The 14,173-nt window shown below is 40.8% G+C and overlaps 1 protein-coding gene across 3 annotated transcripts in view; it reads left to right on the top strand.

The window, feature by feature from the left end:
- The window catches only part of OXR1 (oxidation resistance 1), a 447,309-nt gene that overhangs the window by 363,598 nt on the left and 69,538 nt on the right, over positions 1 to 14,173 (top strand). For all 3 annotated transcript variants that reach the window (XM_074943952.1, XM_074943951.1, XM_074943955.1), the window contains 2 exons: positions 3,506 to 3,690; positions 10,880 to 11,676. In XM_074943952.1, the coding sequence (XP_074800053.1) occupies positions 3,506 to 3,690; positions 10,880 to 11,676 (982 nt within the window). The remainder of the gene's footprint in view (positions 1 to 3,505; positions 3,691 to 10,879; positions 11,677 to 14,173) is intronic.

Genomic DNA, 14,173 nt, shown 5'->3' with positions numbered 1-14,173 from the left:
CTTTTGGATACTGTTTTAGTCTCTAGGATTCCCTTAACCAGCATAAAAATGGCTTGCAAAATTATTTTGTCTTGGTGATTTGAAATCTGTTTTTCTTATTGGTGAGTGAAATAGCACTTGTATTTTTGTTTTTCACCATCATGTTAAAAAGTGGCAGATGTGGGGTTGAGAGGGTTCTACCTGGCCTGGTAAACCTTCATGACTTTCTTGAAGTGTCTGAGAATCCATAACTGAGAGCATGTATATGTCTCTCCACTTTAAATAAAGCTGAGCAGTTTGTCAGTGTAGGCAATAACCATCAAGATGACAGCTGTTCACTAATGAGAAATGCTTTGCTTTTAGTGTGGGCATTTTGGGTCCTTCAACACTGTGTCCTTGATCCAGTAAGGAAGAGCTTAGAGTAGTAAACAGCCCAAGTAGAGATAAAGATCCAATCCTGGAAATGTGAATGCCCCAGTGCAGACTATAGTACAACAAATCAGATTTTTTTTTTAAGGGTTTGGCGTCATTTCCCCAAAGTTCTTTTGCTCATGAGACTATGCAGCCTCACTGTTCACAGTAAGAAAAGGAGTACTTGTGGCACCTTTAGAGACTAACCAATTTATTTGAGCATAAGCTTTCGTGGGCTACAGCTCACTTCATCGGATGCACTGTTCAGTGTTGATTGTCCTGAAGATGATGAAATGAGGCATGATTGATGGAGAGCTTAGATATGTTGAAAGCCATAAAGTAGACTTGCTGGGCTTGAATTTGGGGTTACCTTTTTCTTTTAAATCCTCACTCACTTCTGTATCTTTGCCAGCTTAATTTAAGTAATTTTCTGTTCACTGTCGACCAGGCTACAAAGTTAGTCTCAAGCAATGAGTATCTATATCTAGTTAACTCTCTACTCTCCTTAAGACCAGGATTTAAAGAATACTATTTCAGAGTTGTTACATATTTTGAGATCGGTTTTAAGAGCTGTAGCTCACGAAAGCTTATGCTCAAATAAATTTGTTAGTCTCTAAGGCGCCACAAGTCCTCCTTTTCTTTTTGCAGACACAGACTAACACAGCTGCTACTCTGAAAAATGTTGCCCCTCTGAATATCCTGATTCTGATGTTCCATTCCAGTGAGGACTTTCCTTTTTTTACCTCTGCGATGGTAAACTTTTGGGGAAGACTTGTGTAACTGCTGTACATGCACTTAAGTACTACAGCAATGTAAGCAGTATAAAAATCCTAGGTATATTTTTGGCCACCATCCAAGTAATTGCAGGGCTTTCTTCTCTTAGAGACAGACTACAGAATGGTCTGTAGTCTAGATCTGATCTAAATGTTTAACTGTGGTTACTACTTAGAACCTCATAATCCTGTGTTGGCCTTCTCTCTGAATCCAGAGTTTGGCTTTTGTTTCCTGGCACCCCAGGAACCGTGATCTTTGCTTTCTCTGCTCTGGGCTCTGGCCACACTTAAAAATAAATAAATTAAAATCCTTAGGATTAAGCTGCAGCAATATCCTTTGCGGAAATTGTTTGTAGGATGATGAACTGCTAGAAGTGCTGCCTTTCAGAAAAGACTCAACCATTGGTAGAGATTAATGTACTTCCATGCTTTAAAAGAAGTGAGTGTAAAAATGCCATCACTTTTCTTCAGCAGATTTGGTCTTTGTGCAGTTTGGTTCTTTACTTGACTAGCAAAAAAGCCTTTATTCTCCCACAACTCTGGGTGCCTTGTGGTGCTAAGTAAAGTCTCTTCTGTCTCACATCAGTGGAGTTGTTACTAAAATTGCAGTTGCACAGTCTTTTTGTTGATTATGCAGGAATCTGAAACAACACTACTCTTTGTATTATAGGTTGAGTTTACAGAACCTGTAGTTGGGAGGGGGGAGATGGGGAAGGGGAGTGATCTTGTAAATGGAGCAAATTTCACTTCCGAATGCCACTTTTGCCCATCTAAATGCTCTGCTTTATCACAAAAGATGTTAAATCCCTGAATATGTAGTGTGCCTGTGAACTATTCATTTAAAAGACATTGTCAACTTGAAGTCTAATCACTTAAAAAAAAAACAGAAATAGTTTTAAAGGTACTATGCCATCTCTTCAGTTTCCTCTACCAATGTTATGGTATTTACAACTCACTTTCCTATTTTTAAAATATGTATATTTTTCCCCCTGTTGTGTGGGTTGGTGGAAAACCCACACAGATGGGCAGAAGATGATGAATGGCTGAAGGAGAAACAGTGAAACTTAGCTATATATAAAGTGCCAGGAAATACGCAAAGCAAAATTGAAAAATATTCTCTAATCTTTCTTATAGTAATCTTAGTTGTTTTGTTAGAAACTTTCAGAAAAGAGGTTTTAGTTTATTAAACAGTTTCAGTATCTCACCTAGGAGGTGGCTGAATTTCAGTGGTGAAGGATTGAGGCTCTGTATGAATTTGTGATTTCAAAACAAAAACACCAGAATATCTAAAATATCTAATGTAATCTGTTATATTAGTGACAAACATTATTACTCTTTGGTGTCTGTCTGTATTAGCTTTTAAATTTTTAGAAATCACTTAATTATCTCTTGCATGCATTGAACCAAAGGGATATTTAGTGTAACATTTTAAGGGAACTTTATTTTGTAATATGTTAGATTTAATAATGTAAAAGTAAAAAGATCTTTTTACAAAATACAACTTAAAGTATTTATTACATGCATTATTTCTTTATAATTACCTGATTGATGGGTCCATCAATTAGGAAAACCAGAGAGGTTTATGCCAGACACATAGGGTATGTCAACACTGCAAAAGAAGATCTATGACTTGGGCTCTTGCGATGGGGCAAAAAATCCTCCCTTGCCAGATCTCAGAGGACAGGCCTGAGTCCAAACGTCTACACTGCTATTTTCAGTTGACCCAAGCTCTAATACTCACTGCTGCAGGTCATCTCTTGCTGTGTAGAGGTACCCATACTTCTGCCACTTAGTATGAGGGGAAGCAGAGGCAAATGGCTAGCATAAAATGCTCTCTCTGGCTTACCTCTGAACTGGACGACTCTGAGAAGGGTCAAGCAGCAAACCTCTGAAACAATGACTCTTAAGTTTCTTCTGAAGCTTACTCAGATCCTTATGGTCACCATCTGTAGACGAACATCTCTTCATTGCTGAGGCTTTGCTTAGCATGCTTGCTGGAATTCTTGAACACACTCAACAGCACAACTAGTGTGTAGAGCCATCAAGTAGGGAAGAGTTGAGATTTTTTTGTCCTGAAAAATGGGCAGCAATGGTCTACATCTACTTGAAGAAAGAAGGTATTATCTTCAACTATAGGGACTTGTTTGTTTGGTTGCAGAGCACAAGAAGGTGTTGTGGCACTATTGTTAGCTAGCAAAGTTTACTTTAGGATGGACAAACCCCAGAAAAGATGCTATTGTCGTAGGAAAGGTGTTTCAAAGTAGTTTTCTTTTAGTTAAAGAACTGAGGATAAACTAAAACTTGAAGGAAACCTTTATCACTTTTTTTCCCTCTCATTTTAGGGTTCGGTCAATGGTGTGCTGCTAGTGACGCCAAATAACATAATGTTTGATCCACATAAAACTGATCCTATGGTCCAAGAGAACGGCTGTGAAGAGTATGGCATTATGTGTCCAATGGAAGAAGTGATGTCAGCTGCTCTGTATAAAGAAATTGTGGACAGCAAAATAAAGGATTCGTTACCCATGTAAGATAGACTAGTATTTGTAAAACTTGGCAAAAAGTTGTATAGCATCTGCATTAGTAACTATATAGTAAAACAGAGTAAACTTTTTTTGAGAATATCCAAGATTAACTTGGAGAGACCTGGAAAACTGCTTTATTATTTTCATTTTCTTGGTTTATTGTATGTTCTACATACATCAAATGAATTTTAGCTTCCTCATCTCCTGGGCATCATCAACTATTTAGAAAGTTGGCATTTGGCAATAGTTAATATATTTTTGCCCCATATTTACAATTGCTTTCCTATTCTAATGGTTAACAAACTAACTATTTGATGGTGACCACTGCAAAACACAGTAGTTTTGAAATGGCCCGAAATCCTTGAGTAATTTTAGATAGAAATCTTAGTTATATGCTTCATGGTTGAAGCAAACGTGCCTTTTTTTTTTTTTTTTTTTTTTTTTTTTTGTGAAGTATAAACGGGACTGAATTTTTTTCTGCCTCTATTTTTTTTTAAAGTAGTATCAGGAATACAGTGAACAGCAAAATAAAGGATTCATTATCCATATAAATGCTGGAGCACGGGAAAATGGAGCAGATCTTTCTCACCATAATGTCAATTGATGTATAAAAGGAGTCTGAAGCTTAAGCAAAGAGCCTTTTTCCTAAATGTTCATTATGTAATAAGCGTGGGGCTTTTTAGTTTTTGTTTATAAAGCTTTAAATAGTCTGTCCCCAAATTCCTTCCTCTCAATTTCTTTGGGTTTATTTTAGTCAATTGGTGTTATCCTGCTAGTTCTCCAGTTGTCCATATTTTGATCAAAAACAGGGTAAATGAGACCTGATTATCTTAACATTAAAACAAGCAGAGCTTTTTAAAAAATCGGGCTACTCTTAGAAATCATAAAACAGAAGGGCACAAACACTTTACAGGATATCTTTTTAGGCTGTTTACCTCCTATGTGTAACTCTTTTTCAAAAGTGCCTTGTTAACGAATTAACATAAATTCTTGTGTTGTAAGTCAAAGGTAAAGCAATACTGTGTCTTTAAAAAAATGCCAGAGGAAGATAACCAGATGATGTGGATCAAAATGCCATCTGTAATATCTGTTCAAATGTATTTTTTTCAAACCACGTACATTTTCAGAGGGAAAACTGAAGTTAGACTTTGGCTGTGGCTACACTACAGAGCTTACAGCGGCACAACTGCGCTGCTGTAGCACTGCGAGTGCAGACGCTCTAAGCTGACGGGAGAGCTCTCGTCTTTATTTAATTACCCCAGCCCCTGCGACTGGGTGTAACTGTGTCGGGGGGAAGAAGCTCTCCTGCCAACATAGTGCTGTCCACACAAGCGCTTAGGTCAGTGTAACTTGTGTGTGCGGGTGTGTGTTCCAAGACGTATTAACTTTGAAATCCACTTCTTTAAAAATCTACTGCAAAACAACATGCCAAAGATCCTGAGAAATCTGATCTGTAGACTTTGGTTTTTCTGTCACAAGTTCTGTAAACCAAAAGAATGAAAATGGGGGTTTAGAATTTGTGGCTCACTCTGTTAGAGTAAATCAGAGTTTATGCAAGAAGTCTGCAACTCCACAGTCAAAAATTTAAGCCAAAAATTTCAAAACTGGATATTATAAAACTAGGCAACTTGCTTTCATCTTTATGGTGTCAAAGTAAGTACTTCCTAAAAATCAGGTGTGTGCATACAGATATGGAGTAGGCACTTGAGTGTGAATATTTCGGTCTTAGAGTGCTAACATACTCAAAATTCATTGTTTGTGAGTAGAGCTGGGCAGGAAATGGTTTTCCTGTCCTGGGAAAATATTTGGGATTTTAAAAAAATGTTACTGTCCCTTTATTGGGGTGAAAAGTTGAAATCTTGAAAATTTTCACAAATTGACAAGCCAGAAAATTCAGTTCAGGTCACTTAAAACATACTACCATATTTCAATGTTCACCATTTAAATTTAAAAATTTTCCCCTCTAATAGTCTTAAATTTAGAAACAAAGTAGATTCATACCAAGAAACTTGAATTATTTGTTTAGAAAATATCAAAATGAGCCACTTCCATGAATTTCTTCACTTGAAACTTTTTTTTAAAAAAAAATTAAATTGAAGTCATTCCATAGCAGTGAAAAGTCTTGGTTTCAACGAATCAGTGTTTTTTGACTGAAAAATAATTTGCCAAACATTCCCAACCAGCTCTCTACTTGTACGGCACTTGGATGTTGGGCAGAAGGGGAGCGATATAAGTACCTACAATGAAATTTGCAATTCAGTTTCCTTTATTCTCTACCTCTACCACCAGATGCTCCCTCTTTGCTCTACAAGTTAAGTAATGGGTCTCAAGAACCCAGGAAATACCCTTATAATTTTGCCCAAGGAGACGTTCTGCAGCATGGTAAAATAGGGACAGTCAGGCTACACAATTGCTGGTACGTTGAGATGCACTTGTCTAGCTATGCTGCATTCTCTGTGGCTCTAAAAGACTTTGTTTCTGGTTGGTTTCCAGTGTCCTCTGGACAAACTGAATTATAGGGTTTGTAATGACATAGAGGTGGTATAAAGAAGCTATAAAAATGACCCAAAATGTCTCATGAAAATTGAGTCTCTTCATAGCAAATTTAACTGTGCTGCATAATTGGGTGGAGAAAGGGAGAGTTGTGAAATCTCCCAGAAGATCTTTGTTGAGAAGTCCTTCCTGATATTTAAGAGAGTCTGGCTTCAGTTTCATCCTATTACTCCTAGTTCAGAGCACCTTATATTGTTGTTAATATTTCTTTCCCTTCTTAGTGTTTATTTGTACTACTGTGTCACTCTCCCAACCCTAGTTAGAGAAAGCTATATGTATTTAACTCTTATTTTTTCCTAGTGAGTTAATATCTCTAGCCCCTCGATCATTTTATTTTTTTCTTTGATAAGTAGGTGGGAGGTTCCGTGCCTAATAATGAATTGCTGAGAACTGAATGCAGTATTTCAGGTCTGGTCTCTTCAGAGCTGAGTTAGATGGGGACTATCATCTCGGTGCTGCTTTGTTATTGCCCGAAATCACTTCTGCCTACATATGAATCTTTGGTGTACTTTGAGTTTTCCAAAGCATTGCTGTCTTCCAGGTTTCTCTGGAATGACTATTTCATCATAATATTTAGAGTTGCACTTCGTCTTTCTTTCTGTGCTTGACACCTAAGTCATATTAGTGTTTCTTCAGCCTCATGTTTTTACAACATTTCTAAATTTAAACTTGTTTGTTTATAGGGTATGTGGTACTATGGGTGTGCCCAATGTTTTAGATGTGTTTACAACTGGAGCCAGTCCCTGAATCAGGCAGCTGAAGCTCAGAAAGGCATAAAGAACTGAGTGATGATCCAGTTGTTTTCCTATTCATTTCAAGAAATTGGAGGAATCCTCTCAAGTTTACTAGCCATTCAGCCTGAATGCAGTGTCATTGAATAGCATTGTGGACTAACAGAACTCCCAATAAGACTAATAGGACATACAGTAACTCCCCACTTAACATCCTCTCCCTTAACGTTGTTTTGATCTTACGTCCCTGCTCCATTTCAGAACATGCTGTTTAAAGTTGTGCAATTGTCAAGGTTCCTCCCCCACTTTGAACTCTAGGGTACAGATGTGGGGACCTGCATGAAAACCTCCTAAGCTTACCTTTACCAGCTTAGGTTAAAACTTCCCCAAGGTACAAATTAATTTTATCCTTTGTCCTTGGAATATCCACTGCCACCACCAAACTCTAACTGGGTTTACTGAGAAACGTAGTTTGGACACGTCTTTCCCCCCAAAATCCTCCCAACCCTTGCACCCCACTTCCTGGGAAAGGTTTGGTAAAAATCCTCACCAATTTGCATAGGTGACCACAGACCCAAACCCTTGGATCTGAGAACAATGAAAAAGCATTCAGTTTTCTTACAAGAAGACTTTTAATAGAAATAGAAGTAAAGGAATCACCCCTCTAAAATCAGGATGATAGATACCTTACAGGGTAATTAGAGTCAAAACATAGAGAATCCCTCTAGGCAAAACCTTAAGTTACAAAAAAGACACACAGACAGAAATAGTCATTCTATTCAGCACAGTGCTTTTCTCAGCCATTTAAAGAAATCATAATCTAACGCATACCTAGCTAGATTACTTACTAAAAGTTCCAAGACTCCATTCCTGTTCTATCCCCGGCAAAAGCAGCATATAAACAGACACAGACCCTTTGTTTCTCTCCCTCCTCCCAGCTTTTGAAAGTATCTTGTCTCCTCATTGGTCATTTTGGTCAGGTGCCAGCGAGGTTACCTTTAGCTTCTTAACCCTTTACAGTTGAGAGGATTTTTCCTCTGGCCAGGAGGGATTTTAAAGGGGTTTACCCTTCCCTTTATATTTATGACAGCAATGTTCTGCTATAACGTCGTTTGGCTGCCTGCTTTGTCCACAGCTGGCAGACCCCCGATCAGCTCCCCTGCGCGCCCCCCCGCCCCCAGCGCCTCCCGCCTGCTGGCAGACCCCGCACGCGTGTCAGTGCCTTCACACTCCTCCCACCGCCTCCTGCCCGCAGCAATCAGCTGGTTTGCAACATTCAGGAGGGAGGGGGAAGGAGCGAGGACTCAGCGTGCAGGCTTCCCCTGCCTCCTGAACGCCACAAACCAGCTGATTTGCTGTGGGCGGGAGGAAGGGGGGAGGAGCGAGGATGAGGCATGCGGAATAAAGGGGACAGCCGGGGGAGAAGAGGCGGGTTACGGGAGGAGGCCTGGGGGAGGGGATGGAGTGGGCAGGCCGAGGGTTGATCCCCTTTGCCCCTGGTGCTTGCACAGTAGGGGAAGCCGCAGCTGCTGCTACACAATGTGCTTCTCCTAGCCTATGGTACCTTCAGCCTCTTTGCCTGCCTCATTGTCTGCAGAACCAGTGGGCTGTGCCTGTGTGGGGTAAGGCGGGGGCACCTCCCATTGCTTCATACTCAGCAATGATTATTGTAGTATTGTATTGTTTCTTTAAAATTGTTTAAAGCTTATGCCTGTATTAAGTTGTTTGTTTAAAATGTACATAATGCCTTTTTTCTGTCCAAAAAAAAATTCCCTGGAACCTAACACCACCTCCTCCCCCCCACCCCCCCCATTTATATTAATTCTTATGGGGAAATCAGATTCGCTTAACGTCACATTTTTCAGGAACATAACTACAGCATTAAGTGAGGAGTTACTGTATTCCCAGTACGTTCATTGGGCCAGTATAATAATGATCTACATATTTACACATAGCAAAAGTACCTTAAAAGAAACTGTATAGGCTTGAGAAGATTTTTCAGATATTGGCTCTGGAATCTCATTTCTTTTGTTACTGGTTCCCAAATGTAAATACTGCAGCTGGAAAGCTGATTTTTTTTTCTTTTACTTTTACATTAATTTTTCCTAGTGACTGAACTCAGAATTACACATTTACAAAGTAAGATGGCTTCAGAGGCATTTATGTTCAGATCATAACTCCTGGAGAGAGGACGCTTTTCATGTTCTATAGTCTATATGCTTTGTCACCTTACAGTTTGTGGAATTAAAAAAGGAATATGTAAAAATTCACACCTGCCTTCTGTAAAATCCTTGTGTGTCATGTCGCTATCATAGTTGTAAACATCTAAATAGAACCCAAACCTCTGACAGCCCCATTACTATAGTGGCAATCCACATCCTGCTATGCTATGGCTCCTGAAAAAGTGAGTCATGTTTGTAAAATCGCAGCAGCATGAGACTCAAATTCAAAAAAAATCTTTATCTGGAGCTGTGGTAGCAGTAGCTAAATTAGATTAGCAAAACTATTTAATTTGGTTAAAGATCGCTTCTGATTGGCTTTCCTATTTCTCATTTATTTCTGCTTCTGCAGATTCTCTCCTGATTATCTACTTGAAGAATTGCTTTCCCCCTCCTCCTCATTTCAAAAACTCATTCAATTTTGTAAGCTTCAACAATAAAAATCTGAGACCTTGCACCAACTTTTTTTGTAAAGAATTTAGAATTCACAAAAGCTAAAGGGCTCATGTCAGTCTGTGTAGGCGTGAGGCATCTTTTGATTTAGTTAAGATCAAATATATGCTGAGGCTTGCAAGAAATAAATTGAGGAAATTGTCAGTTTAGGACATTACCATCCAAACACATTTTAATTCATAGCTTACTACCTAAGCATTATAAGGCCATGTCTACACTTACCAAGGATCGACACTGCTGTGATCGATGCAGTGGGGGTTGATTTAGCAGGTCTAGTGAAGACCCGCTAAATTGACTGCAGAGCACTCTCCAGTCAACTCCAGTATTCTACCGGAATGAGAGGAGTAAGGTAAGTCGATGCGAGACCATCTCCCGTCGACGCAGCTCGGTGTAGACACCGCAGTAAGTCGACCTAAGCTACTTCGATTCCAGCTACATTATTTGTGTAGCTGGAGTAGCATGACTTAGGTCGACTTACCCTGGTAGAGTAGACAAGGCCTTAATCTGAAATGCGGGCTGAAACTTAATTCCAACCTCCTATCTTAACAATTATACAATATATACTTAAAGAAGATGTTACCTGTACTAGTAATGGAATCTGAATCTTACTAGGAATTTAATTCGTTTGATATATGTATTGTGGGATAAAATGTTCTGAAGATGCCTTTCAGATGGAAGGTGCGGTTTTTTGCTTCTTTCCCTAGAGGATGGGAACTTAGGGCACAGACTTCCCAGAAGGCACTAGACAACAGGCACTTTCTAGAACTTTGTTTTGTTTACTTCTGACTGCAAAAAATATAAGTAAATATATACTTATTGTCCCCATCTTCTCCTGGTACTCCATATCCTAGCACCACTTGTGCTAGTTTATTCTGAAACCTCTACCTTCAGATTGGTAATACATAGTGTTGGTGTCTTACCCTGTGAATAAATGGTCAGCTTTATACTTACTGTAATGTACCTTTTGTATTTGGCCAGGTCTAAATCGACTATACTAACACATCCTCCTAGTGTACTAGTTCCTTGAGTGACAAAAGCACATTATGTCAGTATAACTGTCTATACCAGAGCCTTTGCTGGTATATAAGTGTTGCTCCCCTCTCCTGCACCTCCTCCAAAAAAAAAAATAAATAAAAACCCCAATAACTGATGTTACTAAACTGGCAAAAGATTCTGTTGTAGACAGAATAAAAGGCACTTTGTGGTGATAACTTGGACTCTCCTTTGCTTCACAGAGATGTAGAACCATTATCTGTAAGGGACCTCTGCCATTTCAAGAAAATTACAAGAAGTGATACAGATGAAATGGATTCAAGGGTTCGGGATACAGGGAATGACAGTGCCAGCACAGCCCCTCGGAGCACAGAGGAGTCTCTTTCAGAGGATGTGTTCACAGAATCGGAACTCTCTCCAATATGCGAGGAACTTGTTTCTTCAGATGAGCTTCGACAAGACAAATCTTCTGGCGCCTCATCAGAATCTGTCAAAACAATAAATCAAACTAGCGCAGAATGTTTAACAGTAATTTCAGACTCAACTGATGTTCCCAATGACTTAAAAACCAGTGTCGACCTGCCTGTACGTGACAGTGGGTTTGTTACTCATATTGTGGGTTCAGAAACTGTTGAAATGGCAATACAGGAGGGAGAGGACACTGTAGGGGAAAAAGTTACAGATGCCCATCAACAATCTTTGCAAGAAATGCAATCCAGTAAAGGATGTGGCACAGATGTAGATGTAGTCATTGATCAGGATTCCACACTAGAGAAAACACACAAAAGAGAGTGTGAGATAAAAGAGCAATGTCTACTTTGTGAAGACATCACAGACTCTCAAAAAAAAGAGACCATTACCAAGGGAAAACTAGTGAAAGAACTAACTCGAGATTCAGACATAGACGTTGAAGAGCTTCGTGAACTCTGGAAGATTCACACTATGCAACAAACCAAGCAGCAAAGAGAAAACATGCAGCAAGATTCACAAAAAGAAATTAAGCACAAAATGGAGGTTGCAGAAGATGGACAAGTGGAAGGTAAGTGAGTCAAGGTCTAAGGTTATAGAATAAAATAAACATGAAAATATTTTTCTCCCGTCCCCCCATCACCACAACAAAAAAGCTGCTGCTTTTAAAAGTACTAAACTTTCAATGCATTTACTAACTATTGTAGATCATTCTAAAGAAAACCTCATCTGCCTGTATGTGCATACTGAAATGTCTCCCTGGCTTGATGACAGAATATAATTCATACTACTTAGGGGAAGGGTTACTATTGAAGTAATTGGATAGAGAGAGTGGGAGACTTGGATTTGCATTCTTCCAGTCACTGTCTCAGACCTTGTGTTCACAGCTGTGTTTAAACTTAATGAAGACTCAAATCAGCTGATACAATGAGGACTGTGGCTGATGGATCAATGTAGAACCCAAAACCAGTTGTGATCCTTGGTATGTCGGTTAAGTGATTAATGCATGGGCCCAGGAAGGTGCTCTATGGTTGGATGAATTTCACCCTTGGTACTGGACATATGCAGTATAGTTGAGTTGAATGAGAACTGTAACTTTTTGAATTTCATAGCCTTTTGGGGACTTGAATCTCTATCTTAACATTACATCAACATATAATTTTCTGCATTTCACTTAGGCCACGTCTATACTACCACTTATGTCAGCAAAATGTATCTTGCTTGGCGTGTGAGAAAACACATCCCTGAGCAACATACGTTTTGCCGGCATAAGTGGTAGTGTGCACAGCGCTGTGTCAGCGGGAGAGCTTCTCCTGCCAACATAGCTACTGCTGCTTGTTAGGGGTGGTTTAATTATGTTGATGGGAGAGCTGTCTCGCGTTAGCATAGAGTGACTACACGAGAGATCTTACAGCAGTGCAGCTGCATTGGTACAGCTGTTGTCACTGCAAGCTCTCTAGTGTGGACATGGCTTTACTCATATTTTATCATTCCTTTATGTTTGATGCTGAAATAGAATAAGATTAAATATACAAATGCCTTTCCCAGTACAGGAGCCAAATACAGAATTAATTGTCAGATGTGGAAAATGAATTTTTAGTTTTCTGCACATCTTCATTCCTCTAAAAGGTCGGTTCTTCAAGTCTTTGCTTATGTTGATTCCATTCTAGGCGTCTACGTGCACGGTCGTCGGAGATTTTTGCATTGGGGTCAACTGTGGTGCTCCCTTGAGTGCCACATTCATGTGTCGGTATATCAGGCACCACCAGCCCTATGCCCTCTATTCCTTCTTACCACCGATGGTAGTTAGTCAGACCACCTTTCCATGCATAGCAAGGAATAGCGATTTCGGCTCTTCTGACTTTGAGCCTTAGGGCCTTGTAAATAGTTTGTTTATAGTAATTCACTTCTAACTACCCTTCACAACTACTGAACGCTAGAGTCCTATTGGGGACTTCACCCCAGCCAGGGCATACTCCAGTCTCCGGGGTTTAAGCCTTGCTTGGATTACAACAGGCCTATGCCTGTTACTGACCCACACAGCAGTTGCCTCAGGTTCTTGGGGGAATCATATGTGAAGGACAAGTATCGTATCTGTAAAAAATTTCGACCCAGAAAGAGTGTGATATCTGTTTGAGGGCTCTCCTCCTGGAGGCTGCCCTCCGACCAGCTTCTGAGCCATCCCGGCCAGACTCTGCCCCTGGTACTTTGGCCTCTGTGCATAGCGCACTCCTGGCACTGGTGTCTAGAAAGACTAAGAAGCACGGCTCCCCGGTACCAGGCAAAGGACCCAGTTCGGGCTGCCCACCCACACTGGAGCCACATGGATGTGCCTCCCCAGTCGGGGCCCTTAGCCCCCCCCAAAGGATCCACCGCCAACTTCTGGGAGCAGTAGGGGATCCAGACTTGTGGCGAGATCGATGCCTTCCCAGGCTCTCCCAGTGCTTAGAGAGCAGAGGCCTCTACCAGCGCTGCTGGCACTTCGTGTGCCGCAGGAAGCAGCAAAGGCTCCATATGAGGGCAAGCCAGCTGTCAAGACCCTCCACAGGCAGTTGAGCATGGCCGATCTCCTGAGCCAAGGCAGCGCTCTCCAACTCCACGCCACAGATCTCCGAAGGGTTCTCCGAAGGCTGACTGGTCATCTCTGCGGCCGATGAGGAGGACAGGCAGCGGCACACCAGTTCAACCCCCAAAAACGAAGAGGCCAAAAGACTGGACCTTTTCAGGAGGAAAATGTATTAGACAGCCAGCCTGCAATTCCGGGTGGCAAACCGCCAGGCTCTCTTGGGCCGGTACAGTTTTAACTTATGGGACTCCCTCCATAAATTCAGGGAGTCTCTCCTCCAAGATTTGGCCCAGGAATTCGGCACCCTGGTGGAGGAGGGTACTGCAGCAGCGAGGTGCTCTCTTCAAATGGCATGGGTCATGGCTGACTCTGCGGCTAGGGTGGTCACATCAGCGGTGGTCATGAGGCGCAGCTTCTGACTTCAGATTACTGACGTGTCCCAAGAAATGCAGACTTCAATCCAGGACCTCCCATTTGAGGGGAATGGACTCTTTGCAGAGCA

The sequence above is a fragment of the Natator depressus genome, chromosome 2 (genome assembly GCF_965152275.1).
Source record: "Natator depressus isolate rNatDep1 chromosome 2, rNatDep2.hap1, whole genome shotgun sequence".
Lineage (NCBI taxonomy): Eukaryota > Metazoa > Chordata > Testudines > Cheloniidae > Natator > Natator depressus.
Note: the sequence above shows the minus strand (reverse complement) of the source record. Positions and strands in the feature narration are given on the sequence as shown.